At 45.1% G+C, this 26,399-nt stretch overlaps 2 protein-coding genes across 3 annotated transcripts in view; one reads left to right on the forward strand and one right to left on the reverse strand.

The window, feature by feature from the left end:
- Positions 1–687: 687 nt before the first annotated feature.
- Positions 688–26,332, reverse strand: Calcoco2 (calcium binding and coiled-coil domain 2). Of its 2 annotated transcripts, none has more exons than NM_001271018.1 (6): positions 13,709–13,734; positions 9,203–9,376; positions 5,230–5,332; positions 4,989–5,122; positions 4,420–4,524; positions 688–2,174 (listed from the first exon to the last, which is right to left on the reverse strand). In NM_001271018.1, the coding sequence occupies exons 2-6, from the start codon at positions 9,365–9,367 to the stop codon at positions 1,686–1,688; spliced, it is 996 nt and encodes a 331-aa protein (NP_001257947.1). In that variant the 5' UTR covers positions 9,368–9,376; positions 13,709–13,734; the 3' UTR covers positions 688–1,685. The 2 variants fall into 2 exon arrangements, with proteins under 2 accessions (NP_001257947.1, XP_006534523.1); XM_006534460.4 differs by lacking the exon at positions 13,709–13,734 and adding an exon at positions 26,072–26,332 and having other exon boundaries at positions 1,141–2,174.
- Positions 26,229–26,399, forward strand: part of Ttll6 (tubulin tyrosine ligase-like family, member 6) — a 41,726-nt gene continuing 41,555 nt past the window's right edge. Inside the window, exon 1 of the mRNA XM_017314531.2 lies at positions 26,229–26,399. The gene's annotated coding sequence lies outside the window, so the exon portion shown is untranslated.

A 26,399-nucleotide genomic window follows, 5' to 3' on the forward strand; every position in this document is an offset into this window, starting at 1 on the left:
AACATCAGACTCCCTCCTCAGCACCCGGACTGGTACTGGGTAGCTCTGTTAACTCCTTTTACATGGGGCTCCCTGTCTCTGCCATCTCTTCCCTTTATCTCAGAAGAATAATTCTGTATGTACTAAGGAACCACCGCTTCAAGTCAGAAAGACACTCCTGTATTAGCTGGGCACAGAGATCAAGCTTGGAATGCTAGCCTTTGGGAAACTGAGGCAAGAGGATTGCCAATGACTTCCAGGCCAGTGGTCAGGCTGTAGATTCCAGCCCATCTTAGGTTACAGCTAGACCATTTCAAGTCACACAGACACACACAGAGACACACCCACCCACCCATCCCCTCCTGCATTAATGCAATGACTCTTCAGGCCCCTTTGTCCTCAAAGACCTTTCTTTTCTCTGGGCTCTGAAGTTTATGAATGGCTAGCTAACTCCTTTCCTCATCCCATTTGGAGACCAAAAATCTGAGTTGCTCTGTTGGCAGTGTGAATGTCTCCATTAGTTTTGTGGATTTCTAAGGGCAAGGACTCTTTATCTCTCTAAATCCTGGCCTGATAGACGTGCACACTGTGGGTGATTAGTCCCTGTTTTGACTGACTGGGTAAACAACAACACACTTAGTCCCCTGGAGTGTTGTTAACATTAGACATAGTGGACTGGATCTCTTACTGTGATTCACTAGGACTTGTGGGTTGTAACTCCTTTTTATTGGCTACATCCATCTCCACAGAATAGAAATTCCCCAACAGAGACCACTCATGCTCCTGGCCAAATGGTGGTTGTTGCTGTCACCAGTCCAAGATACACGGACACCTCAACTCAGTACTGGGAGAAGTAACATTTATCCAAGTTCCTGAGATGAACTTCCTCTGCAGGTGAAGCTCCCACTGTGAGCCTCCCCCCGACCCCCCGCCCCTTTTTTAAAAATATGACTTTGGACTGGAGAGATGGCTCAGTGGTTAAGAGCACTGGCTGCTCTTCCAGAGGTCCTGAGTTCAATTCCCAGCAGCCACATGGTGGCTCACAACCATCTAAAGGGATCCGGATGTCCTCTTCTGGTGTGTTTGGACAGCAACAGTGATAGTGTACTCACATACATAAAATACAAATATGACTTTATAAAATCAACACAGCACAAAATGTATGAATGTAAAGTTAATTTATGGTTGGAGGGATGGCTCAAAAGTGAAGAGCACTTGATGCTCTTGCACAGGACTCAGGTTTGGTACCTAGCTCATAACTCTGTAACTCCAGTTTCAGAGACCTGATACCCTCTCTGAGCTCAGAGGGTACCCAGGATACACACACATATCAAAGTACATCTTCTAGTGGGTTTAAAATCATACAACCACATTTAACAATCAATTTTTTCTCCTTTCTTTGGTTTCTGAAATAGGGTCTTGCTATATAGCTGTCTGGCCAGCTACTATTTATCCCGAACTGGGGCAATCCTTCTGTCCCAGCTTCCCTAGTGCTGAGATTAAAGGTGTGCACGACCACTTGGCTGAGTCCTTTTGAGACAGGGGTTTCTTTGTTTTGTTTTGGGACAGGCCATCATGTAGCCTACGCTGGCCTCAGATTCACTGTGTAGCTAAGGATGGCCTTAAACTTCTGGTCCTCAGTCTGGGATGTGCAATCATACCAAACCAGAACAGGCAGTGCTAACAGTGAGTGGCCCTTCCCCCACTCACCGGTGCAGATCATTCCACCAATAGGCCTTCACTTCCTTCCAGGGGGCCTTCTCTACCTCCCAGGGGGCCTTCTCTTTCTCCCAGGAGGCCTTCTCTTCCTCCCAGGAGGCCTTCTCTTTCTCCCAGGAGGCCTTCTCTTCCTCCCAGGAGGCCTTCTCTTCCTCCCAGGAGGCCTTCTCTTCCTCCCAGGAGGCCTTCTCTTCCTCCCAGGAGGCCTTCTCTTCCTCCCAGGAGGCCTTCTCTTCCTCCCAGGAGGCCTTCTCTTCCTCCCAGGAGGCCTTCTCTTCCTCCCAGGAGGCCTTCTCTTCCTCCCAGGAGGCCTTCTCTTCCTCCCAGGAGGCCTTCTCTTCCTCCCAGGAGGCCTTCTCTTCCTCCCAGGAGGCCTTCTCTTCCTCCCAGGAGGCCTTCTCTTTCTCCCAGGAGGCCTTCTCTTCCACTTTGTGTTCTAAGGTCTTATTGACCCTCTGTGTTGCTTCCAGTGCCACCTGGAGTGAAACAGACAGATCATTTATTTATTTTATGTATATGATTATACACTGTAGCTATTCTGACACACCAGAAGAGGGCATTAGATCCCATGAGATGGTTGTGAGCCACCATATGGTTGCTAGGAATTGAACTCAGGACCTCTGGAAGAGCATTGAATGCTTTTAACTGCTGAGCCATCTCTCCAGATCAGTTTAAAGATGGATTTTACTATCTTAGGAAAAGAGAAAAATAATAAATTTTAATTCTCATGAGCACTGTGGTGGACTCATGAGAAATAACCCTCAAGCTTCAAGCATTTGACACAAAGTTACACTCTTTTCATACATACACTATTATTGCTTTTGCAAGGCCTCACAAGCACCAGGCAAGCACTCCACTACTGATCTATATAGCATAGCCCTAGTCTGTTCTTTCCAAATCAACAGGCATCCAAGGACTAGAGAATATAGCAATTGCTGCTCTTGCAGGCTCTGCTTCTAGTGCCCAGTGTCCACGGTGACAGCTCCAGTCTAGACTAGACTTCTAGTCTCTTTGTAAATGTACAAGCAGGCAAATATGCATCCATATTTTTTCTTTTTCTTTTTCTTGGGGGGGGGGTTCTCTGTATAGCTCTGGCTGTCCTGGAACTCACTCTGTAGACCAGGCTGGCCTTGAACTCAGAAATCTGCCTCTACCTCCCCAAGGTCTGGGATTAAAGGCATGTGCCACCATTGCAGGGCATATCTTTTTTTTTTTTTTAAGATTTATTTATTATATGTGTGTACACTGTAGCTGTCTTCAGACACTCCAGAAGAGGGCATCAGATTTTTGTTACAGATGGTTGTGAGCCACCATGTGGTTGCTGGGATTTGAACTCAGGACCTTTGGAAGAGCAGTCGGTGCTCTTAACCGCTGAGCCATCTCACCAGCCCCCCTGGCATATCTTAACTCTTGTTTTTTTTATCTTTTTTTGTTTTTTCCAGACAGGGTTTCTCTGTATAGCCCTGGCTGTCCTGGAACTCACTTTGTAGACCAGGCTGGCCTCGAACTCAGAAATCCGCCTGCCTGTGCTGAGATTAAAGGTGTGCGCCACCATGCCCGGGCTTGCATATCTTAATTCTTGAGACAGGTTTTTCACCATAAAAAAACAGGCTTGACAGAAACTCACAGATCTACCCTACCAACCTCTGCCTTCTTCTAAGTGCTTGGGATTCTAGAGTTTGCCACCACATTCAGCTAAAAAAAATTTTTTTTTTGTAAATGCATCTAACTCCGATTGGGTGTGGTGACTGACAGCTTTAATTCCAACACTCAAAAAGGTAGAGGCAGTAAGCCTCCATGTATGATCTACATAGCAAGACCCAGACCAACCAGAGCTATAGTGAGACCCTTGTTCAAAAAACAAGCTTGTCCTTGCGTGTGGTATATGGTGGTACATGCCTGTAATCTCAGCATTCCAGAAAATGAGGCAGGAGTTCAAGGTCAAACTCAGCCACATTAAGATCCCACTTTAATTTGGGCAGTGGTGGTGCACGCCTTTAATTCCAGCACTTGGGAGGTAGAGGCAGGCGATTTGAGTTCGAGGCCAGCCTGGTCTATAGAGTGAGCTCCAGGACAGCCAGGGCTACACAGAGAAACCCTGTCTGGAAACACCAAAAAAGACCCCACTTAAAAAACCAACAACAAAAAAAAAAAAACAAACAAACAAAAAAGCATCTATATTAATTTCTCCATTACCAGAAATGTTATCCACTAATCCATTTTTTGAAGTATTTGAGTGCCTTGGACAGACCAGACAACACTTTCCAGTGGATAGAAGCTAGACCACTGCTTAGCCCCATAAATCGATAAGAGCTACGTGTAATTTTAGAAAATCAGACATCATGCCAGGTGGTGGCACAGGTCTTCAGTCCCAGGATACCGGAGGTAGAGGCCTGGTCTACAGCCTGAGTTCCAGGACAGGCAAGGCTATTGAGAAACCCCTGTAAAGCAACTGTTCAATGTGAGTCCCAACCCCTCTGGCAAACCTCTATTGTATCTCCAAAAGATATTACATTATGATTCGCAAAAGTAGTTAGTTATGAAGTAGCAATGAAAATTTCATGGTTGGGGGTCACCACAACGTGAGGAACTGTATTAAAGGGTGCAGTGTTAGGAAGGTTGAGAGCCGCTGGTGTTAGAGAGATGACAGATCACAAGCCAGAAAGAAAATCTCTGGGCCAGAGACTGCATGCCGTTCTGATCTCCTTCCCCAGTCTGTACCTGCTTCCTCTGTAGCTGCTCATGGAGGTCAGCGTACTTGTCTTTCAGCTCCTGGTTTTGTTGGTAAAGCTCCTCACTGAGCTGTTCCATCTCTTCTACCTTTTCCTGCAAGAGAAGGCAGGCAGGTAGCTTTAAAGTCCTTCCCACAAGCTGCTAAGTGGGATTCTCGCTCACAGTGACACTGGAGAGCAGTTACATCATGCACACGCAACGGCACAAAAGTCAAGGCATGGAGGTTGGCTTCACCAGAAAAAGATGAGAAAACCTGAGGGCCCCTCCTGAGCACAGTGGAATCTTAGACCTCCAGAGGCTGAGGCAGGAGAACTACCCTGAATTATGCCAGCTTGGGCCATAGCATTGAATTCTCTCTTTAAAAGAATTGAAGGGAGAAAGAAATCATGTATTGTTTGATTTTTTTTTTAAAGCATCCCTAATTTGTTCCTGTGTGGGTTAGAGTAGAACCATACAGATAGGATTTCTCCAACACTGCCTACAGCCACTTCAAAGCCTATGGACTCAAAGTAGGCAACTGCTATGCCCCAAGGCTAGCAGGGAGATGGCTTACAGACCTTATTGATAACAACCATTATGTCCTCGTCAGGGTCTGGACAAAACTGGAAAGGGACACTTGTTCCCCGGACTAAACCATCTTCATCCACATAGCAGAACTGGTAGCGCTCCACATCCTTGGGAAGGTAATAAGCTGAAAGCAGAATGTGATTTTTAATATGAGCGATCTCATTTAAAAAACAAAACAACTTCCCAGTCTGGGACAGAGTTATCAGCATCTTCGACCCAGTATTTTCCTACCTTTGAATTGGATTTCCTGCTGTGTGGCTGAATCCTTGTTTTGGTCTTTTGGCAAGGGAGCCCACATGAAGGTATAATACTCCTGAGTGGTCTTCCACCCTACCTGCAAGGTCAAGGGACTCTAATTCAGCACTGACAACTTGAATAAGTCTTATTTTTACAATAATTTCTTTAAAAAAGCATTTATATTTTATTTGTATATACTGAAGATAGAATGAATTCGTTATGACAAGATCCCTGTTTCTTGTCTGGCCATTATATGGGGGGCAGGGGGAGGAAATCTCAACCTGTGGCAAATCTCCAAAAATAGATACATTATAAATTAAATGTTCACTGCAGTAGGAAGGCTCTAAACCTTCTGAAACAAACAAAAAACCAAAACAAATCGTGTTGAGGTCCAATTGGCAAAAGGTAACCTCGGAAGGGGGTTACCAGATAAGAGTGCAGTCTGTGTGAAGTTTACCCTGAGGACGTCAGGATAGGGAGGACACTGAGACAGGGCCTCAAAGCTGCATCCTCTAAGACACCTGCCACCATGTTGATGATAAAATAAATAGAAATAGCTGGTAGCTTTAATGATTTTTCTGGGTATTGACTTCAATAAATCAGGAGACTGGCTAAGTGGAAAATATTCTCACTAGATGTTCAGACAGGGGCAAGAGGTAGCTCAAATCTTATCTAAGATAAAAGGACAGAAAATAGAAAGGGAGTCATTGTGGTCTTCAGAAGATTGAGCAAACACCCAGCAAACAGGAGGCCAAATTACCATTTAGTGAATTTTGACCCATTTCCGTTTCCAAGAAATCAGAGCAGGTTGAAAACGCTCTACCACAACAAGCCCATCTGGAAACCCTAGGACATATTTTAGACCCTTCTTTATATTGCTGGGAACATCTCAGAGCCACAGAAGTCTGTGGGACAGGAAGCAGTTTTATTTTTATTTTAAAAATTTTTATTTTTAGGTTTTTTGGGACAGGGTTTCTCTGTGTAGCTCTGGCTGTCCTGGAACTCACTCTGTAGACCAGGCTGGTCATGAACTCAGAAATCTGCCTGCCTCTGCCTCCCGGGTGCTGGGATTAAAGGCGTGCGCCACCACGCCCGGCTTATTATTATTGTTGTTAGTGGTGGTGGTGGTTTTTTTGTATAGAGACAGGGTTTCTCTGTATAGCTGTGGCTGTCCTGGAACTCACTCTGTTAGACCAGGCTGGCCTCAAACTCCCAAAATCCGCTGCCTCTTCCTCTCAAGTGCTGGGACTAAAAGGTGTGCGCCGCCACTGCCCGGCTTGGAAACATTTAAGATACCAGGTCGAGGAGAGAGCTTGAAGCACAGGTAGACATATGCAAAGAAGCTGACTGACTCTCACCTGCTTTTGGTTGAAAGTAGCTGTCACTACATTTATAATAGGTGATACAGCACTGTTTAAAATCACTTGAAACTTAGCATGGCAGTATCCTCTAACCTCAGCACTTGGAAGGCTAAGGCAGAAAGATCACAAGTTCGAAATCATCCTCAGCTACAGCTGAGTTTGAGGATAGCTGGCCTGAACCACACGTGAGCCCCTGACTCATTTGTACATGCTACCAGGGACTGCTGGTGTTAGGGGTGTGCTGAAAGAAAGCTTTATAAGTGAGATATGAAGGACCAAGCTTCACAGTCAATGTTATAATCTTTTAATTAACCAAAGGAATTCAGAAAATGGTGGTTTGGGAGTCAATCCGTCTTAGCAGCTAGACACTAGAGTCACTAGCTACCAATACCAAGGACATCCATTTTGCTCATCCTGAATCCTTGGGGGTTGAGGGTGGGGTACCATGCTACCTCCTCCGCAGGAGAGGCCCAGCCCACAGCAAATCTTCAGAATGCTGCCTGCTGAAGTCAAGTTTTGTGGAGACTTTAGGTAGAAAACTCTAGGTTAATCTTTTATTTATCTATTTATTTATTGATATTATCAAAATACCTTTGGAATGCACAGAGCAATTAAAATACAGCCAGGCTATATTGAACCTGCCCATATAGCATTTAGGATCCTCCTGCTTCAGCTGGGACTACAAGCGCACCACCATTTATCTTGCTTTGAAAAAAATGTAAACTGTTTTATTGTCTGCAGCCACATAAGTTCTATATGTGGAGGTCAGAGGACAGGCAGCATGGGTTGGTTCCCTCCTTCTATGTACCATAAAGGACCTAGATACTCTCCGGGCGTGGTGGCACACGCCTTTAATCCCAGCACTTTGGAGGCAGAGGCAGCAGAATTTCTGAGTTCGAGGCCAGCCTGGTCTACAAAGTGAGTTCCAGGACAGCCTGGGCTACACAGAGAAGAAACCCTGTCTTGAAAACCCACCCCCCAAAAAATAAAAGGACCTAGATACTGAACTCAAGTCACCCACAGAGCCACATCACTGGGCCTACGTCTTTTTGAACATTTAATTTTATTGTATCTGCGTGTGTGTGTGTGTGTGTGTGTGTGTGTGTGTGTGTGTGTGGAGGGTATGCATGCCACAATACCCATGAAGGTCAAAGGACAACTCTATAATGTTGGTTCTCTCCTTCTACCTTTGAGAGGACTAAGTTTACATGACCTATACACACTGAGCCATCTTACCCATCTTGAAAATGGGTTAACAAATCAAACAAGGGGCTGGAGAGTCTGTACCCACAGGTACCTGTGCTCACACATGCCCATACACCCCACATATATACATAAAAATAAAAAATAAAAATCTTATTTTAAGACTTCTTATTTGAAAATCCAAAAAGACTTCTATGTATGAGTTTTGGCTTACATGATACATCTATACCATGTGCATGCCCAGCAATCACAGAGGCTAGAAAAGGGGATCATGGGGCTGGAGAGATGGCTCAGCAGTTAAGAGCACGGACTGCTCTTCCAGAGGTCCTGAGTTCAATTCCCAGCAACCACATGGTGGCTCCCAACCATCTGTAATGGGATCTGATGCCCTCTTCTGGTGTGTGTCTGAAGACAGCTACAGTGTACTTACATATAATAAATCTTTAAAAAAAAATGAAAAATTAGCCAGGTATGATGAAACATTACTACAGTGCCAGCACTGAGATAGCAAGCAGGAAGATCAAGAGTTACACGGCCATCTTTGGCTACAACACAGAGCTTGATTGAGGCTAGCCTTGAAAGGAGATCCTGTCTGGACCCTTCCTAACAAAGCTATCAAAACTCTAAGGTTCATCCATCTTACTAAGTCCTGCTTGCATATTTCAATATGGGATAATGCATTTTTATTTTTAACTTGTTTACTCAAATTTTATGTGCATGAGTGTTTTGCTTGCACCTATATCTGTCTGTATATGGCATATACTGTGGATGGTGCTAGGTCAGAAGAGAGCATCAGACTTCCTGAGTTACAGATGATTGTGGGCAGCTATGTATCAAACCCAGTTTTTCCCTGGAAGAGCAGTGAGTGCTCTTAACCACTGAGCCATCTCTTTAGCCCTCAAAATAGGGCTAAATTTTTAAAAGCATTTAGACTGATCTTTGAAAGCATAATAAAACTTGGGATTGTGGGATTTTTCTCCCATCTTTTAGTTTGAGACTGTTAAGTTAATTTGTTTTTGTTTAGAGAAGGCTCTCACTATGTAGCCCTGGCTGGCTTGGAACTCTATGTAGATCAGGATTACTTGACCTCAAATGCAGACACCCTTCTGTCTCTACCTTCTGAGTCCTGGGATTAAAGAAATCAGGCTGAAATTAAAAAACAGGCTTGGCTGAGCATAGGTAATACACGCCTTTGATGCCAGCACTTGGGAGGCAGAGGCACATCTGAATTCAGCCTGGTCTACAGAGTTCCAGTACAGTCAAGGATACAGAGATTAACCCTGTCTTGAACAAGACAACAATGCCTGAGGCTCATACAAACCAGTGTGTGATGTTGGGCAGACATAATATACCTGGAACCTAAGACGCACCCTAGTTCCTAATCCCTTAGTGTTAACACTTACTTTAAAGATGCCAATCCAGTCCTTGCGTCGAGGGATGAACTTTTCAGTGAGGGTGTAATAGCACATGATATCTCCTCTAGGAGCATAGAACTTCTCCACATTGTTAAACAGGACCTGAGAGAAGTTGCCATGTTCCAGCAAGGTAGGTATGGGGCACTGGTCCATGGTGAAGTCCTGTCAGAAGATATGAAATAGAGGATGTGAGAACCTACCTCAATAGGAAAGGTATAAAATGAAAAGACTAAGAAAGAGCTGATGGGAGATTTCCAGGCTCTACCCAAGAGAGTTCTATTCAGGCAATGGAGAAGCACTGGGTGAGAAGAGCTTGCCTTCTGCCTCACCTTGCCTGATGTGCATACTTCTAACCTTCTTATGTTATGAGCATTTCCTGAGAACATCTGCACCTGGAGCACCACTGCCTTCCCACACTAGTCATTATTTTTATTCTTTATGTCTATTTCTTTCTCCTACAACAAGCTGGGATAGAGAAAACTGTGAGGAACTTGGGAATTTTCAGTCCTAAATTCTCTACTTTTCACCCCAGCAAATCATGACTTTAGGAAAGTTACTCTTTGGATCTCAGTTTTCCATTCAATTCCATTTATCCCATAATAATTAGGGCCTTACATTTTTTTTAGTCACTATGCCAGGAGTATGGGATTTAGGACAAAGGGATAAAAGAATGTCGTGACAGGTAGTGGTGACAAATGTCTTCTAAAGTCAGCATTGTGCCCTTCAAGTTCTAGAGGACTTATTACTCTCTCTCTTCCTCCTCTTCCTTCCCTGGACCCCCTAATACTGGCAGTAATTTCAAGGCAAGAAGAAACCAAAAATCAAAATTAAGTTGGAAGCCCAAAAAGCTAAGACATTTTCAAAAAAGTAATGGATTGTTAGTTCCATATTCTATCTAAATCCTTGCTCTTTTTCCCAAAATCTAAAGCTGGTCATGTGGGTAGTGACTTGGAAGAGATTTTTCTTTAGATTTATGTTATCACCTACATGTATGAATCTATGTGCACCACTTGCAAGCATGGGGCCTGTGAAGACCAAAAGGGCATCGGGTCCTGTGAAACAGGAATCATATGGTTGTACTGTTGTACAGATGTTGGTAGTGGTGATCAAACCTGGGAGCCCTGCCAAGAGCAGTTCAGCTGCTCCAGCCTCCAAACCAGCTCTCTGGGACCCAAAGCAGGGATTTTAAAAAACAACCACATGGTGGCTCAGAGATCTGAGGCTCTCTTCCCAAGTGTCTAAAGACAGCCAGTGTACTAACATAGTGGTAAATAAATTGGGGGTGGGGTGGGGTGAGTTCAATTTCCAGCAACCACATGGCTCACACCCATCCTTACAGCTACAGTGTCAAATACATAAGTAAACCTTAAAACAAAAAAACAAAAAAACAAAAAAACAAAACAAAACAAAACAAAAAAAACAAGCGGGGCATGGTGTGGTGCATGCCTTTAATCCCAGCACTTGCGAGGCAGAAGCAGGCAGATTTCTGAAAGTTCGAGGCCAGCCTGGTCTACAGAGTGAGTTCCAGGACAGCCAGGGCTATACAGTGAAACCCTGTCTCGAAAAACCAAAAATAAATAAGTAAATATAAATAAAAGCAAAACAAGCAGGGCAATGGTGGTACACGCCTTTAATCCCAGCATTTGGGAGACAGAGGCAGGAGCATTCGGGGTCACCCTCAGCCACAGCAATTCTACTGAGGCCTAGATTTCTGAGGCTATTTCAAGAAACAAGATACCACAACCAAAGCCGTTTAACCTGGGAATGGTGTAGAGATTCTGTAAACTGTCTGAAATGAGCCGGGCAGTGGTGGGGCTCGCCTTTAATCCCAGCACTTGGGAGGCAGAGGCAGGTGGATTTCTGAGTTCAAGGCTAGCCTGGTCTACAGAGTGAGTTCCAGGACAGCCAGGACTGCACAGATAAACCCTGTCTCGAAAAACAAAACAAAATAAAACAAAAACAAAAACGAAACAAAAAAACAAAACAAAGCCCAAAAAACAAAAAACTGTCTGAAATGGTTGTTACCAGTTTGTTTCCTCTTCCTTCCTTCCAGCAGTTTCCAAAAGGATTAGGGCCCTCAGGGGAGCTGCTGATAATGTATTTTAAAATGAATTTCAGAATACAATGCATGGTAGTACATGCCTTTAATTCCAGTACTTGGGAGTTCAAGGCCAGGCTTGTTAACAATGAGTTCCAGGGCTGCACAGAGAAATGCTGTCTTTAGAAAAAAAAAAAAAAAAAAAAGCCGGACAGTGGTGGTGCACGCCTTTGATCCCAGCTCTTGGGAGGCAGAGGCAGGCAGATTTGAGTTCGAGGCCAGTCTGGTCCACAGAGTGAGTTCCAGGACAGCCAAGGCTACAGAGAAACCCTGTCTTGAAAAAAAAAAAAAGTCCCAGGAACTGGCTTTTAGCACCTAAGAAAACCAGACATTATCACCTAATGAGGTTTAAAGTTGTATGTGCTAGGCCCAAAACTGTTCCATGAAACAGTCTTTTTTTGTATGTCTTTTTTTAATTAGATATTTTTCTTTATCTACATTTCAAATGTTATCCCTATTCCTAGTTTCCCCTCCAAAAAACCCCTATCCCCTCCCCCTCCCCACCCACTCCCATTCCTGGTTCAGGCATTCTCCTATACTTGGGCATAGAGCCTTCACACGACCAGGGGCCTCTCCTCCCATTGATGAGAGGCTAGGCCACCCTCTGCTATATATATAGCTAGAGCCACAAGTTCCACCATGTGTTTTCTTTGATTGGTGGTATACTTCCAAGGAGCTCGAGGGTACTAGTTACTTCATATTGGTGTTCCTCCTATGGGGCTTCAGTCCCCTTCAGCTCCCTGGGTATTTCTCTGGCTCCTTCACTGGGGACCTTGTGCTCTGTCCAATGGATGACTGTGAGCATCCACTTCTGTATTTGCCTGGCATTGGCAAAGCCTTGCAGGAGAGAGCTGTATCAGGCTCCTGTCAGCAGGCTCTTGTTGGCATCTGCCTAGTTGTCTGGGTTTGGTGGTCTTATTGTGAAGCAAGGCAGCAACAGCCAGGTCTACTTCTCACTCAGGGTAAATGGGCAAACTACAGTTCTAAGTTTTTGGAGAAAAAAAAAAAAGTAAGTTCCAAACACTCAGAGCTCCTGACAGTACCCAGTAAAGCACTTGGTCTAGGCATCCCTAATCTTGCATGATAAGTAAGCTACAAAGACCTGATAGTTACAGGGCTGGAGAGTTGGCTCAATGGTTAAGAGGTCTTCCAGAGGATCTAGGTTTAATTTCCAGCAACTGCAAGGCAGCTTACAACTATCTATCCAGTTTGAGGACATGACACCCTCACAGACATACATGCATACAAGCAAAACGCCAATGCACATAATATAACAATTTCAAAAAGAAAAGACCTAGTGTATAAAATGTGTAGCCCTGGATGTCCTGGAACTCCCTGAGGTAGACAAACTGACCTTTGTCTACAATTTACAGAGATCCACCTGCCTCTGCCTCTGCCTCTCAAGTGCTACCAAGTGCTGAGATTAAAGGCATGAACTAACAACCGCCTGGTAAATGAAGTCCTTTGTTATATGAGTTTTTTCTTTTGCAAAAAATAAGAAAAAGGGCTCAGAGGTTGAGCACTGTCTGCTCTTCCAGAGGTCATGAGTTCAATTCCCAGCAACCACAGGGTGGCTCACAACCATCTGTACTGAGGACTAGTGCCCTCTCCTGGCTTGCAGGCATAAATGCAAGCAGAATACCGTGCACTTAATAAATAAATACATCTTGGGGCTGGATAGATGGCTCAATGGTTAAGAGCACTAACTGTTCTTTCAAAGGTCCTGAGTTCAAATCCCAGCAACCACATGGTGGCTCACAACCATCTCTAATAAGATCTGATGCCCTCTTCTGGTGCACCTGAAGACAGCTACAGTGTACTTAGATATAATAAATCTTAAAAACAACAACAACAACAACAAACAACAACAAAAACAGACGGGTCCTCCCCAAAGTTTAAAAAAAAATAAGAAAAAGTCTGTTAAGTTATAATATAACATCTCAAAATTATTCTTCTAAGCTCCATCCATGGTCACCTGAGGCACTGACAACTTTTCCACTTGGGCTGCCTAGAGCAACCTACAGTTACAGGACACAAGTGGCCAGAGCCCTGGAAGGCCATGGTGGGTGACACAGCAAGGCTAGGTTTGGAACCTCAGCACACTGGGGTGATGGGTCTGGGTACCACCGCGAACCCATACATAGGGCCACTGCTGCAGGACCCTGACTCCTGTCAGAGACGAACCCAACAGGTCTGGTCTCTGGAAAAACCAGCCAGAATTTCTCAGGACTCGAAAGGGGTCCCACGCCCTCCCAAACCCACTGTGGGTAATCGGAGCACTCCAAGACGGCCTAGGGTGATGCCGAAGCCCCCACACCCTGCCCTGCCTGTAGACCCTGTCTCAAGGTCTGAATTCCGGGATCCAAGGGCTCAATTGCACCCCTTAAGGTACTCACCAGGAACAGCAGCCAGCAGCACTAGCGCTGGGAAAGGCGGGTGGGCGAGTTTAAGGACTGAAGGGATGGGCAGGCCCGGCCCACTGAGTCACAAACCCCGCCCTTGCCGCGGGACAGCTGGGACATTTAGTGCCTTTTTTGAAGAGCTGGATTTGCCTTTTTTATCACCCCGATGGCAAACTGGTTTTTTGTTGTTGTTCTTGTTTGTGTTTATATTTTAATTTGCTCAAAGCTCATATCCTTGAAAGGGCATTGAGAGTTCATCTAGGGCTGAGCGGAGGTGGCACATGCTTTTAATCCTACCACTCTGGAGGCAGAGGCAGAGGCAGGCGGATTTCTGAGTTCGAGGACAGCCTGGTCTACAGCGTGAGTTCCAGGACAGCCAGGGCTACACAGAGAAACCCTGTCTCAAAAAACCAAAAAGAAAAAAAAAAAAAAAAAAAACCCAAAAAAACCAAAAACCAAAACACTTTGGTCACTAATAGTCCTATAGCTGCAGATCAGACTCTGGCATTTTAGTCTGATACACACACACACACTTGGTAGTAGATACCTCTAATTCCAGTTTTTAAGCACAGGAACACAAGGTCAGCAGTTCAGGGTTAGATTTGGTCGCCAACCAAGTTTGAAGTCAGCCTGGACTATCTGAGACCTTGTCTATTAAAAAAATAATGCTCACTCCTGTCCTGAAAGAAAATCTGTTAAACTCCTTTTTGGGTCTTCTGTGACTTGACTCAGAAAGTCTTTTTTTTTTTTTTTTAATCCCCATTTTATATGTATGAGGGGCCAGCTTTGAATTTATGGAGAGAAAGTTGCCCTTGTGCTCTAGAGCTTTCTGGTATCCTCAGGTCCTGAAGGAAAAGGCATGTGACTTCTTCATTAAAAGTCTCTTTACTGTAGACACAGAATGAGCAGAGTCTCCCTCCCCTTCAATCTTTCTTTTTCTTTTCATGTTTTTGTTTTGTTTTGTTTTAAGACAGGGTTTCTCTGTGTAGCCCTGGCTGTCCTGGAACTCACTCTGTAGACCAAGCTGGTCTCGAACTCAGAAATCTGCCTGCCTCTGCCTCCCAAGTGCTGGGATTAAAGGCCTGTGCCACCACTGCCTGAATTGTGTGATTCTTATCACAAGCATGACTTTGAACTCAAGGCAGTCCTCCTGCCTCAGGCTTTCAGGTGCAAGGATTACAGATGTGAAACACCACCATGGCTGCTACCTTTATTTTTTTTTGTAATTACCCATAGGAGCTGGGCAATGGTGGCGCATGCCATGTACAGAGAAACCCTGTCTCAAAACAAAGCAAAACAAACAAAAATTACCCAGAGGATACCAAATGCACGTTGCCTATGGAAGATTAAGTTCCGAAAAGTCCCTTCCCTTCTCAAAGGCGTTCCGAGCGTTTGAATCTGGAAGAAATGCTCTGTATCACATAACCAGAACATTCATGCTTCTGAAGTACTTTTAGATTTAAGACAGGGAAAGAAACATTCTAATTCTGCCTTCTAGGAACATCTTGGGTACCCTCCTGCAGACTCTCTGAGTGCCTCTTCCAATGTCTGAGAATATCAGATTGGTAAAATGGTTCCATCAGAGAATCACTTGTTGCACAATCCCAGGGACCCAAATTCTATCCCAAAGTCCAAGGAAAGGCAGAGAAAGAAAACCAACAGGGCAAAGCAGCCTGCTGATCTGCATGGGCACAGCGCTACCAACCCTTCACCTATTATCATGAACTCACAGGCACACACTCTATTAACAATGAACAAATTTTAATTTTTGAAAATAAGATTTGAGAAAATTAAGGTCTTTCTGCACAAACCTAGGCAAAAGGATGTCAAATCTATTAAGATTGAGAAAATAGCTGAGCCGGGTGGTAGTGGCAGTGGTGGCACACACCTTTGATCCCAGCACTCAGGAGGCAGAGGCAGATGGATCTCTGTGAGTTCGAGGCCAGGCTGGTCTACAGAGTGAATTCCAGGACAGCCAGGAAACCTGCCCCCTCCCCCCCAAAAAGGCAAGGAAGACTTGCCAATCAGGATCATACATGCCTATAATTTTGGCACTAGGGAGGCAGAGGCAGAAGGATCTTTGAAAGTTTGAGGTAGCCTGGTCTATACTGTAGTAGAATTTTTGAAGAGCCATTGCACCTGGCTTTTACTCCTGAGTGAAGGCAACATAACCTTGAGGTAATTGGCTTGCAAATAACCAGTGATTGTTATCTGAGATTCTAGGGCTTGCTTTCCTTAGGAATTTTCAGTCTCTTAGCACATAACTGCAGTCACTGGACATTCTTTGAATAAGTAGAAGCTGAATAATGACTGGTTTTGTTTAGATAATGGTTGCTTTAGAAACTGCCTAGATCAGATAAGATATTTTAGCCTTGCAGAATTGACTTGCTAAAAGACCTTTTATGTAACAATCAAAAATCTGCGCTCTGCTGAAAATGTCCTCTTTCTGCTTGTCTGGAGTAGCCCAGAATACCACTCTGTATAATCAGTTCTGGGCCAACCCGAGTTACAAAGGGAGTCCTTGCCTCAAAACCAAACCAAAACCGGAGGCTGGAGACCTGGCTCAGTGGTTTAGCATATTTGCTCTTGTAGAGACTGGGTCTGATTCTCAGCACCTGCATGGTAGGTCACAAGCTATCTGTAACTGCAGTTCTAATGGATGCCTACTGCTTACTTCCTTGACATCCTCTTTTGACTGTCTTGAGAACCAGGCCTGCAAATGCTGTCTAGACAACATAGAGAGGCAATACACTCACAATAATTAAATAATAGGTTTAATTAACATTCTTTCCCTTTTTTGCCATACCCCATGTGACTCGGTCTTGGAACCCTGACTGGAGGCAGTGAGAAAACGAGAGCGGACAGAAGTCCAGACCATGCATAGAGAAGCTGCGGTCAGGTGGGCTGTGTGAACTCTGATGGAGCACCCCAACACCACCCCAGAACCTCAGGATGTTTATTAGGGTCATCCCAGAGGCAGGAGTTATTGGGTCTCTGTAGGAGGTGAACAGTCTCAGGCTGTAAATGTCGGGAAGGAAGATGCTGCAGTTGCTAGTTTCTGTGCACCCTCTGGTCAGTCTTCCTCACTTGGACCCTCCAGGAAAGCTTTGCCATCCCTTTGGGCCTCACTAAGGCAAAGCTTTGCCTGGGCTGAGGCATCAGGGTCTTTGATATAGAAATGCTCATATCAACAATACAGGGCCACTCAAGATTTTACTCACACTCGGATTCCCTCTGCTCTCTACATTAAAAAAAAAACAAACAAACTATAATGTATAGGCCTGTAGGAGTGGAGATGGGCTGTGTGCACATGAGTATAGGTGCCCCTGTAGGCCAGAGGCTCAGAGCCCTGGAGCTGGAGTAACAGGCAGTGGTGAGCCACCTAATATGGCTGTTAGGAACAGAACCTGGGTCTTCTACATGAGCACTAGGTGCTCTTTTTTTTTTTTTTGGACAGGGTTTCTCTGTGTAGCCCTGGCTGTCCTCGAACTCAGAAATCCGCCTGCCTCTGCCTCCCGAGTACTGAGATTAAAGGTGTGCGCCACCAAGCCCGATGCATTAGGTGCTCTTAACTCAGCCATTTCTCAGCCCCTCACTGTATTTTTCATGTATAAAATCCTATGTGGCTAGATGGTGGTGGTGCAGGCCTTTAATCTCAGTACTTGGGAGACAAAGGCAGGTAGTTATCTTCAAGGACAGCCTAGTCTAAAAAGTGAGTTCCAAGGACAGATGGGGCTACACCCAGAAAAACTGTCTCAAAAGAGAAAGAAAGAAAGAAAGAAAGAAAGAAAGAAAGAAAGAAAGAAAGAAGCAAGCTGGGCGTGGTGGCACACACCTTTAATCCCAGCACTCAGAAGGCAGAGGCAGGCAAGATTTCTGAATTCCAGGCCAGCCTGGTCTACAGAGTGAGTAGCAGGACAGCCAGGGCTATACAGAGAAAACCCTGTCTGAAAAAAGCAAAAACAAAACAAAACAAAACAAAAACCAACAAAAACAAAACCAAAACAAGGGGAAGAAAGAAAGAGAAAAGGAACGAAAGAAAAGAAGCATTGGATAAATTGGATAACCTTGTCCAATTATTCCTTTGTTTCCCCTTTATATAGATATCGGGATTCACAACCAGGCCAGCAGGTTTATATAGCTAGCATTTTTACCTGCTGAGCCATCTTGCTAGCCCAGAGAAACTGGAATTTTATGTCACTTAAATTGAAAGACACAGGTAAATATAAGTGACCACTGTCTTAGCTAGTACAGATCACTGAGTCTGGGTGAAGCAGGTGTGGACAACTGGAAAAAGGAGGCACTAGCAGCAAGTTTTGCTGATCCTAGTTACTTTGTAGCAATCGGTACTTTGACCAGCAGGCGCTGGTGGCAAGTTTAAAACCTTGCTAGTTCTAATTACTTTGTAGCAATGTTATCCTTATCTTCCTCTTTCTTTTTTTTCTTTTTCTTTTTCTTTTTTTTTTTTTTTTTTTTTTTTTGAGACAGGGTTTCTCTGTAGCCCTGGCTGTCCTGGACCTCACTTCGTAGACCAGGCTGGCCTTGAACTCAGAAATCTGCCTGCCTCTACCTCCCAAGTGCTGGGATTAAAGGCGTGCGCCACCACGCCCAGCTCCTTATCTTCCTCTTAACTCCTGCCTTGCAAAGCCTGACCCTGACCTGAAATGCCTCAGGGTTTTGAACTTTGAATTCTGGAAAAAGAGAATAGGGAAGGATTTTTCTCTCTGTATTTAGTGTCCTGTCTCTGAAACATAGACTTTATAGATTATTTCCATGAGAAAGAAAGATTCTGTTGATTCAGCTGAGATATCACTGGTTTTTAGCCCACAGGTGGGGCAAACGTGCTATTTTATAAACTGCTAGTTTTAAAAAACATGGGTCAAAATTTCATTAACATAACCAGAGATGTTATGGGTCACACAGTTATCTCAGGGAGCCTGAGGTAAGTAGATAAGAAATTCAGGGTTGGGCTGGTGAGATGGCTCAGTGGGTAAGAGCACCCGACTGCTCTTCCGAAGGTCCAGAGTTCAAATCCCAGCAACCACATGGTGGCTCACAACCATCTGTAACAAGATCTGACGCCCTCTTCTGGAGTGTCTGAAGACAGCTACAGTGTACTTACATATAATAAATAAAAAAATAAAAAAATAAAAAAAAAAGAAATTCAGGGTTACACTTGGCTGCATAGCAAGTTTGAGGTCAGCCTGGACTACTTGAAATCCTGTACTTTGCCTTATCTCTCCCACCATTATTAGGGAGAAATGGATGCTTCAAGCACTTTGAATAAAGTATAGAATTCAGCTTTGCAGAAGGCCTTGTGGTTCCAGGGACTGTGTTAGATGGTTGTATGTTCCTTGCAGCACATAGAAGGGCTCATGGACCATATCTGGTCTGGAGATGTAACTCAGAGGTATAGTGCTTTCTGAGCATATCTGAGGCCTTGGGCTTTATCCCTAGCACTGGGGGAAGAATGGGGGATGGTGGACTTAGGGTCTTCTAATTGCAGTACATAGGAAGTTAGAAGGACTGTAGTTAAGTATGAGGCCATCTTGGGCTACACAGTAAGGCCCAGTCTCAAAAGGGCAAAATAAATAAACAAAAATTAAATAAAATAAGGGAATGTGTCAATTATATTTCCCTTGTGGTGAGAGTGTTTCTATGTAGCATGTTTCTTTGTTTCAGGGAACCATTTGCATCAAGAAAAAGGATGTCTGAGCTGGGCGGAGGTGGTGCATGCCTTTATTCCCAGCACTTGAGAGGCAGAGGCAGGTGGATTTCTGAGTTCGAGGCCATCCTGGTCTACAAAGTGAGTGAGTTCCAGGACAGCCAGGGCTACACAGAGAAACACTGTCTCAAAACAACAACAACAAAACCAAAAAAAAAAAAAAAAAAAAAAAGAAAGAAAAAAGAAAAAAAGAAAAAGGACTCCTCTAAACAGCCATGGCCAGCTTTCCCAGGACAGCTGTTTCCCTAGAAGGCATATGAGGATGAAGATGATAGGGAGAGCTCAGCTGTGCAGACCCATGTCCTGGCCTTTGTCTTTCTTTCTTTTTTTTTTTTTTTTTTAAAAAGATTTATTTATTTATTATATGTAAGTACACTGTAGCTATCTTCAGACACTCCAGAAGAGGGCGTCAGATCTTGTTACAGATGGTTGTGAGCCACCATGTGGTTGCTGGGATTTGAACTCCGGACCTTCGGAAGAGCAGTCGGGTGCTCTTACCCACTGAGCCATCTCACCAGCCCCTAAGAATAAATTTTTTTTTTTTTTTTTTTTTTTGGTTTTTTGAGACAGGGTTTCTCTGTGTAGCCCTGGCTGTCCTGGAACTCACTCTGTAGACCAGGCTGGCCTCGAACTCAGAAATCCACCTGCCTCTGCCTCCCAAGTGCTGGGATTAAAGGTGTGCGCCACCACGCCCGGCGGCCTTTGTCTTTCAGCAGACATGGTGAAATGTGGGAGCTAAAAGACATAGGGCGGCTACAGGCGTTTATATTTATGCTTTGCTGGCATACTGGTCAGGAGTTGGGAGGGAAGAGAGTGCTCCCCGGGTGGGGCCAAGGCCCTGCAAGGCCCATCTCAATTTTCTAGGCCTTGTTTTCCCCATCTGAAAATGCAACATCCTGAGGAGGGTGGGCTGGAGGTGTCTTCAAGAACTCCTCTGATTTAGTAAGAGATCTCATTCTGGGGGCTGGTGAGATGGCTCAGTGGGTAAGAGCACCCGACTGCTCTTCCTAAGGTCCGGAGTTCAAATCCCAGCAACCACATGGTGGCTCACAACCATCCATAATGAGATCTGACTCCCTCTTCTGGAGTGTCTGAAGACAGCTACAGTGTACTTACATATAATAAATAAATAAATCTTAAAAGAGAGAGAGAGAGAGAGAGAGAGAGAGAGAGAGAGAAGAGAGAGATCTCATTCTGAAGCCCGCCATGGTGCTGTGTCTGTCCCTTTAATCCCGGAACTCTGGAGGCCGAGGCAGGCAGATCTCTGAGAGCTCAAGGCCAGTCTACAAAGTGAGTCCAGAACAGCCATGGCCACATGGTTGTCTCAAGAAAGAAAGAAAGAAAGAAAGAAAGAAAGAAAGAGAGAGAGAGAGGGAGGGAGGGAGGGAGGGAGGGAGGGAGGGAGGAAGGAAGGAAGGAAGGAAGGAAGGAAGGAAGGAAGGAAGGAAGGAAGAGAAAAATACACCTATGACATGTAGAGGGTCGCCTCCCTGGCACCTTCTCCTCTTCACTCCACCTTGAATCCATCTTTGGCTTTATTTTGACCACACAGAAAGAAAGGGGTGCCAGAATGGACTTTGATTTGGGCCTCTGAATAAAGATCTTTTTAAATTTTTTAATATTTAATAATATTTTTTTTGGTTTTTTCGAGACAGGGTTTCACTGTGTAGCCCTGGCTGTCCTGGAACTCACTTTGTAGACCAGGCTGGCCTCGAACTCAGAAATCCACCTGCTGCTGGGATTAAAGGCGTGCTCCACCACTGCCATGTGATCTTAAAAAAGAACTACATGAAAGGCTCCCAGGCCTGGGAAAGTGCCTGAATGTCAGCTACTGAGCCCATGAAGTTCGTGAGGTTCCCTGTTGTTTCACTGTATTTGAGTCCAGTGGGTATCTTAGGAACAAATCAACAGTTTGGCTTGGCTCCCCCTCCCACTTTTGCTTGGCTTCCTCTCCCACAACACTCTATCACAGAGTTCTCAGGTGGGACCCAGTTCAAATATTTTGACAGCTGGACAAACCGTCAACAGTGTTTCAATTTCTCACACCTAGGTCTAAAAAGGCACTGACCAAGGGAGAGTTGTTCTCTCTCTCTCTCTCTCTCTCTCTCTCTCTCTCTCTCTCTCTCTCTCTCCCTCCCTCCCTCCCTCCCTCCCTCCTCTTTCTCTCTTATATGAATACACTGTACCTGTCAGACACACCAGAAGAGAACATTGGAACCTGTTACAGATGGTTGTGAGCCACCATGTGTTTGCTGGTTTGCTTGGAATTGAACTCAACCTCTGGAAGAGCAGTTCTCTCTCTCTCCCTCTCTCTCTCTCTCTCTCTCTCTCTCTCTCTCTCTCTCTCTCTCTCTTTCTCTCTCTCTCTCTCTCTCTCTCTCTAGGGTCTTAGTATCCAGGCTGATTTTGAACAAATTATATAGCTGAGGATGACTTTGCATTCTTGATTTCCCTGATTCTAATCTCTGAGTGCTTTGGTCACAGGCACGGGCCACATCACCCTGTTTATGAGGAGCTGTAAGCCTTGGCTGTTCCCTCCTGAATCTTTCTTCTTCATTTTCAACACAGTATAATATCCCTCCAGAAGGACAGGGTGGGGTAGGAGGGTAGAGCAGGATGTCCAGGAAATAGAAAGCTCAGCCCAAGAACGTGAATTGGGGAATTACTGAGAAGAGATGGTTGGAGGAGGAGAATAGAAACTTGCCCTTGGTCTTGCCCTGGGTGGCCAGTTGATAGGGGTCACTTGGGCCCTTAGGACACTAGAAAGGAGTCTGGAAAGAGGGTAGGGTGTAGTGGAGGTAAGGGTGGGTGGTATAGAGGTTTCTAAAGTTCTAACAGCTAGCTGTCAGTTTCTGCTTGGTCTCTTCTTTTACTCCAAGGTCAAAGTAAACTGGAGGAGATAGACTGCCCCTGTCCTCAAGACTAAGCTAAATCTTTTCCTCCTTCCTGTGTAGACCAGCCGGTGAGAAGCAAATTTCCAACTTAGGTTACCAGCTCAGTAGACTAGGTCTCCATCTAGCTGGGGATGAAGGCTTATTAGTAGCTGTTCTAATCCTCAGTGTCCCTTCCCCCTTGCTTAGCAACCAGACCCAGGCCCCTGTGCATACCAGGCAAGTTACCATTAAGAGACATCACAACACTCTTTTTAGGGTACCTTAGAAGAAAGTTTCTCTGATAGACAGCTTTTTTGGGGGGGGTGAGGGTGGGTTTTGAGACAGGGTTTCTCTGTATAGCCCTGGTTATCCTGGAACTCACCCTGTAGACCAGGCTGGCCTCAATCTCAGAAATCCGCCTGCCTCTGCCTCCCGAGTGCTGGGTGCGCCCATTTTTTTTTTTTAAAGATTTATTATTATACATAAGTTCACTGTAGCTGACTTCAGACACACCAGAAGAGGGCATCAGATCTCATTCTGGGTGTTTGTGAGCCACCATGTGGTTGCTGGGGTTTGAACTCAGAACCTTTGGAATAGCAAGTGCCCTCACCCACTAAGCCATCTCACCAGCAGCCCCCCCCCCCCCAGCTTTTTGTGGGTTTCATTCAGCTAACAGAAATTCGGATCCAAATTCTGATACAACATAGTGTAGCTCAATTGTTTTTCTCTTTGGAACATAGTAACTCTATATTATGTTAGTCGCAGGTTCTTGTTTCCTTTTTATTGCTTTTCCAGACAGGGCAGAGAAATCCTGCTTCTTCTGAAACTCCTACTGCAGACTGCTTCTGTTGACCTATAACTCAGAGATCTGCTTGCCTCTGCTTCCCTGCTGGTACTAAAGGCGTGTACCACCACCCTCCTGCCTTGTTGTGTCTGACTTTAATAAACTTTACTGCTTGGAACTTCTCCTCTCTGGGCAATGGTAGAGAGCAGTTCATGTGGACAGAACTACAGTTACATGTGGTGATTGTCCTGTGTGTAGTTACGGAAGGAGTTAGGAGAAGGATGTCAGGTCTCCTAGACCCTCACAGGACACTCATGGGCAAGGCTCAAGGGCCAACACAAAGCGATGAGGTCAACGTGGAATGGGACGGAGAGGCCTCATTGACTCTTTCTTAGCCTTGGGTTACATTGCTGAGATTTTGTTGTTTAGGGTTTAGAGACAGAGTTTGACTTGTAACCCAGGCTGGCTACAGTGTAAGATCCTGCTTCACTCAGAATGGGAGGACAGATTACAGACATGTGCCACCACTCCTGGTGTCCTGCCATTCCTAACCCCTTCTTCACACGCATTATTTACCCATTATTGCCCAACTCCAGGGTATTCGTGTGGGCACAAAATTCCCAGTAAATCTGCTAAACAACAACAAAACAACAAAACAAAAATAATAAAAACCTTCCAGGAATGTTTCCTGGATTAACTCAGACAGGCTCTACAACAAACCTGTGGCTCCTGCCTCTTTCCTTAGTGCTTGCAGTTACAGGTTTTCCTGAAAAGAAGCTCTTTCTCTAGCCTCGCGTTTTCTCTTTCTCGTTACTTGTAAGGGGTTCCAGCCTTCAGGATCCATTCATTGCCTTCTTTGAGAGCTTTGTTTGTCCTTGTTATTGTTTTATAAGGCAGCATGTCATCTTTAAACTATTTGAGCTTTGTTTTTGTTTTTATTTTTTAATTTATTATTTTTTTAAATTTACATTGTCTTCTTGAGAGGAAACCTTTCAGAGGGATGGCCATATTCCAGTGACTTCAAGTCAAGCACCAAAAAACAAACAAACAAATAAAAAATGAGGACGGGGGGCTGGTGAGATGGCTCAGTGGGTAAGAGCACCCGACTGCTCTTCTGAAGGTCCAGAGTTCAAATCCCAGCAACCACATGGTGGCTCACAACCATCCGTAACGAGATCTAGCGCCCTCTTCTGGAGTGACTGAAGACAGCTACAGTGTACTTAGATATAATAAATAAATAAATCTTAAAAAAAAAAATGAGGACGGTGGTGATGTTATTTCTCTGCTGGTAAAAGGAACCAATGCAAGCCACATTAGATTATATAAACTGGTTTATTGGGAAGCCTCTCTGGGGTGAGTTCACTGGCCCCAAGGCCCAGGCCAGGGGAGTCACAGTGAGGAGGGGGGAAGGGGAGGGGGAAGCGAGAGAGAAAGCATACATGCAGGGTTGGGTAAGTGGGACTAAAATGTCTGCTTTATATACTAAAGAACATCTAAGGGAAGGGCAGTGGGCACCTGGGCTGGAAATTTCAGGGTTGGGGACCTGGGATTCCAGGTAGGGACTGAGGGATGCTGGGAGAACCTAGAGGCCATGTCTGCTGTGGTAAGTAAAATTCCTGGTCTGAAACCCAGTCTATCCTGGTCTGTTCCGCTGACAGAGTGCTTGTCCAGCTTCATGGACAAAACCCTGGGATTGAGCTGGAGAGATGGCTCAGCGGTTAAGAGCACTGACTGCTCTTCCAGAGGTCATAAATTCAATTCCCACATAGTGACTCACAACCATCTTTTTTTTTTTTTTTTTTTTTTTTTGGTTTTTCGAGACGGTTTCTCTGTATAGCCCTGGCTGTCCTGGAACTCACTCTGTAGACCAGGCTGGCCTGGAACTCAGAAATCCACCTGCCTTTGCCTCCCGAGTGCTGGGATTAAAGGTGTGCGCCACCACGCCCAGCTTCACAACCATCTTTAATGGGATCCGATGCACTCTTCTGGTGTGTCTGAAGACAGCTACAGTGTATATACATACATACAATCTTTAAAAAACAAAACAAAACAAAACAAAACAACCCTGGGATCAATCCCCAACACGGCTAAACAGCATGGCTATGGCCAAACCAGGTGTAGTAGCATATACCTGTGCTCCCAGATGATGAGGTGTAGTAGCATATACCTGTGCTCCCCAGATGATGAGGTGTAGTAGCATATACCTGTGATCCCCAGATGATGAGGTGTAGTAGCATATACCTGTGATCCCCAGATGATGAGGCAAGAGTATCAGGAATTCTAGGACAGAAAAAACCTTATCTAAAAGACCCTCCGCCGCCGCTGCCACCACCACCATCACCACCACCAAAAAAACAAAACAAAACAAAAAAAAACGAACAAAACAAAACAACTAATGCCAAACCCGACCATCTAAAAACACAGTAGCATCAAATCAATCCTTGGGTCTTTGGCAACCAATTCTGAATTAACATTTGTAGAATTAATCTTTTCTTTTTCCTGCCGGTCTTTGCAGACAGTTTTGACAGGTGGTAGTATAAGTTAAGGCAGCGGGGAAGATTGTTTGAATCCAATCACAAACAAGGTTCCCCACTATAAACACAGTCTAACGGTTGTTGTGAGACAATTTGTTGTGAGAACCCTGCCCCCTAAGTCTCAAGGACTCTTGAGTCGAAGTGGGCGGCTGGGACCTGTTTTTATTGGCCAGTTCATTGGAAACCAAGACCCTTCCACATTCTGGATGCGACGTCATGGTTCTGAGCGGAGAATTATATAGTCCTTTTACTGTGAAAGAAGCTAACCCCCCGGAAAGCCCAAGGCCACCACAGTTACAAATATGCCTGGTATCTATATATATTACTGATTCCGTTGTTCCTTCAATCCACTGCTTTCTCACAGAGCGTCCAGCTTCTAGACTGGGATAAGTACTCTCTCTAAAGAACCTAAAATCAAAGTAAGCCTCTGGTGGCGCTGACCTGAAGATCAGAAGCTTTGGATTGCGGCATTCAGCCCGCCCGTGCGTAGGGGACACCCCCACAACGTCCAGACCCAGGGGGATCCCCGTGGGGGCGAGGAGGGAAGGGTTGTGGAACCAAGCGGAAACTAGCCCTCTCCGTGCTCCTCGCGCTGGGCGGCGCAGCCTGAGCGTCCTCCGCGTCTCCAGGGACAACCTTGGCACTACCCTCTGCGGGCGCGGCGACGGTTAATCAGATTCCTGACCGAGGGGCATGGCCGCCTGCCGCAGGGGCCAGTCGAAAGCCTGGGAGGCCCTATATGCAAATATGAGGGCCAGGAGGATCCGAG

The sequence above is a fragment of the Mus musculus genome, chromosome 11 (assembly GCF_000001635.26).
Source record: "Mus musculus strain C57BL/6J chromosome 11, GRCm38.p6 C57BL/6J".
NCBI lineage: Eukaryota > Metazoa > Chordata > Mammalia > Rodentia > Muridae > Mus > Mus musculus.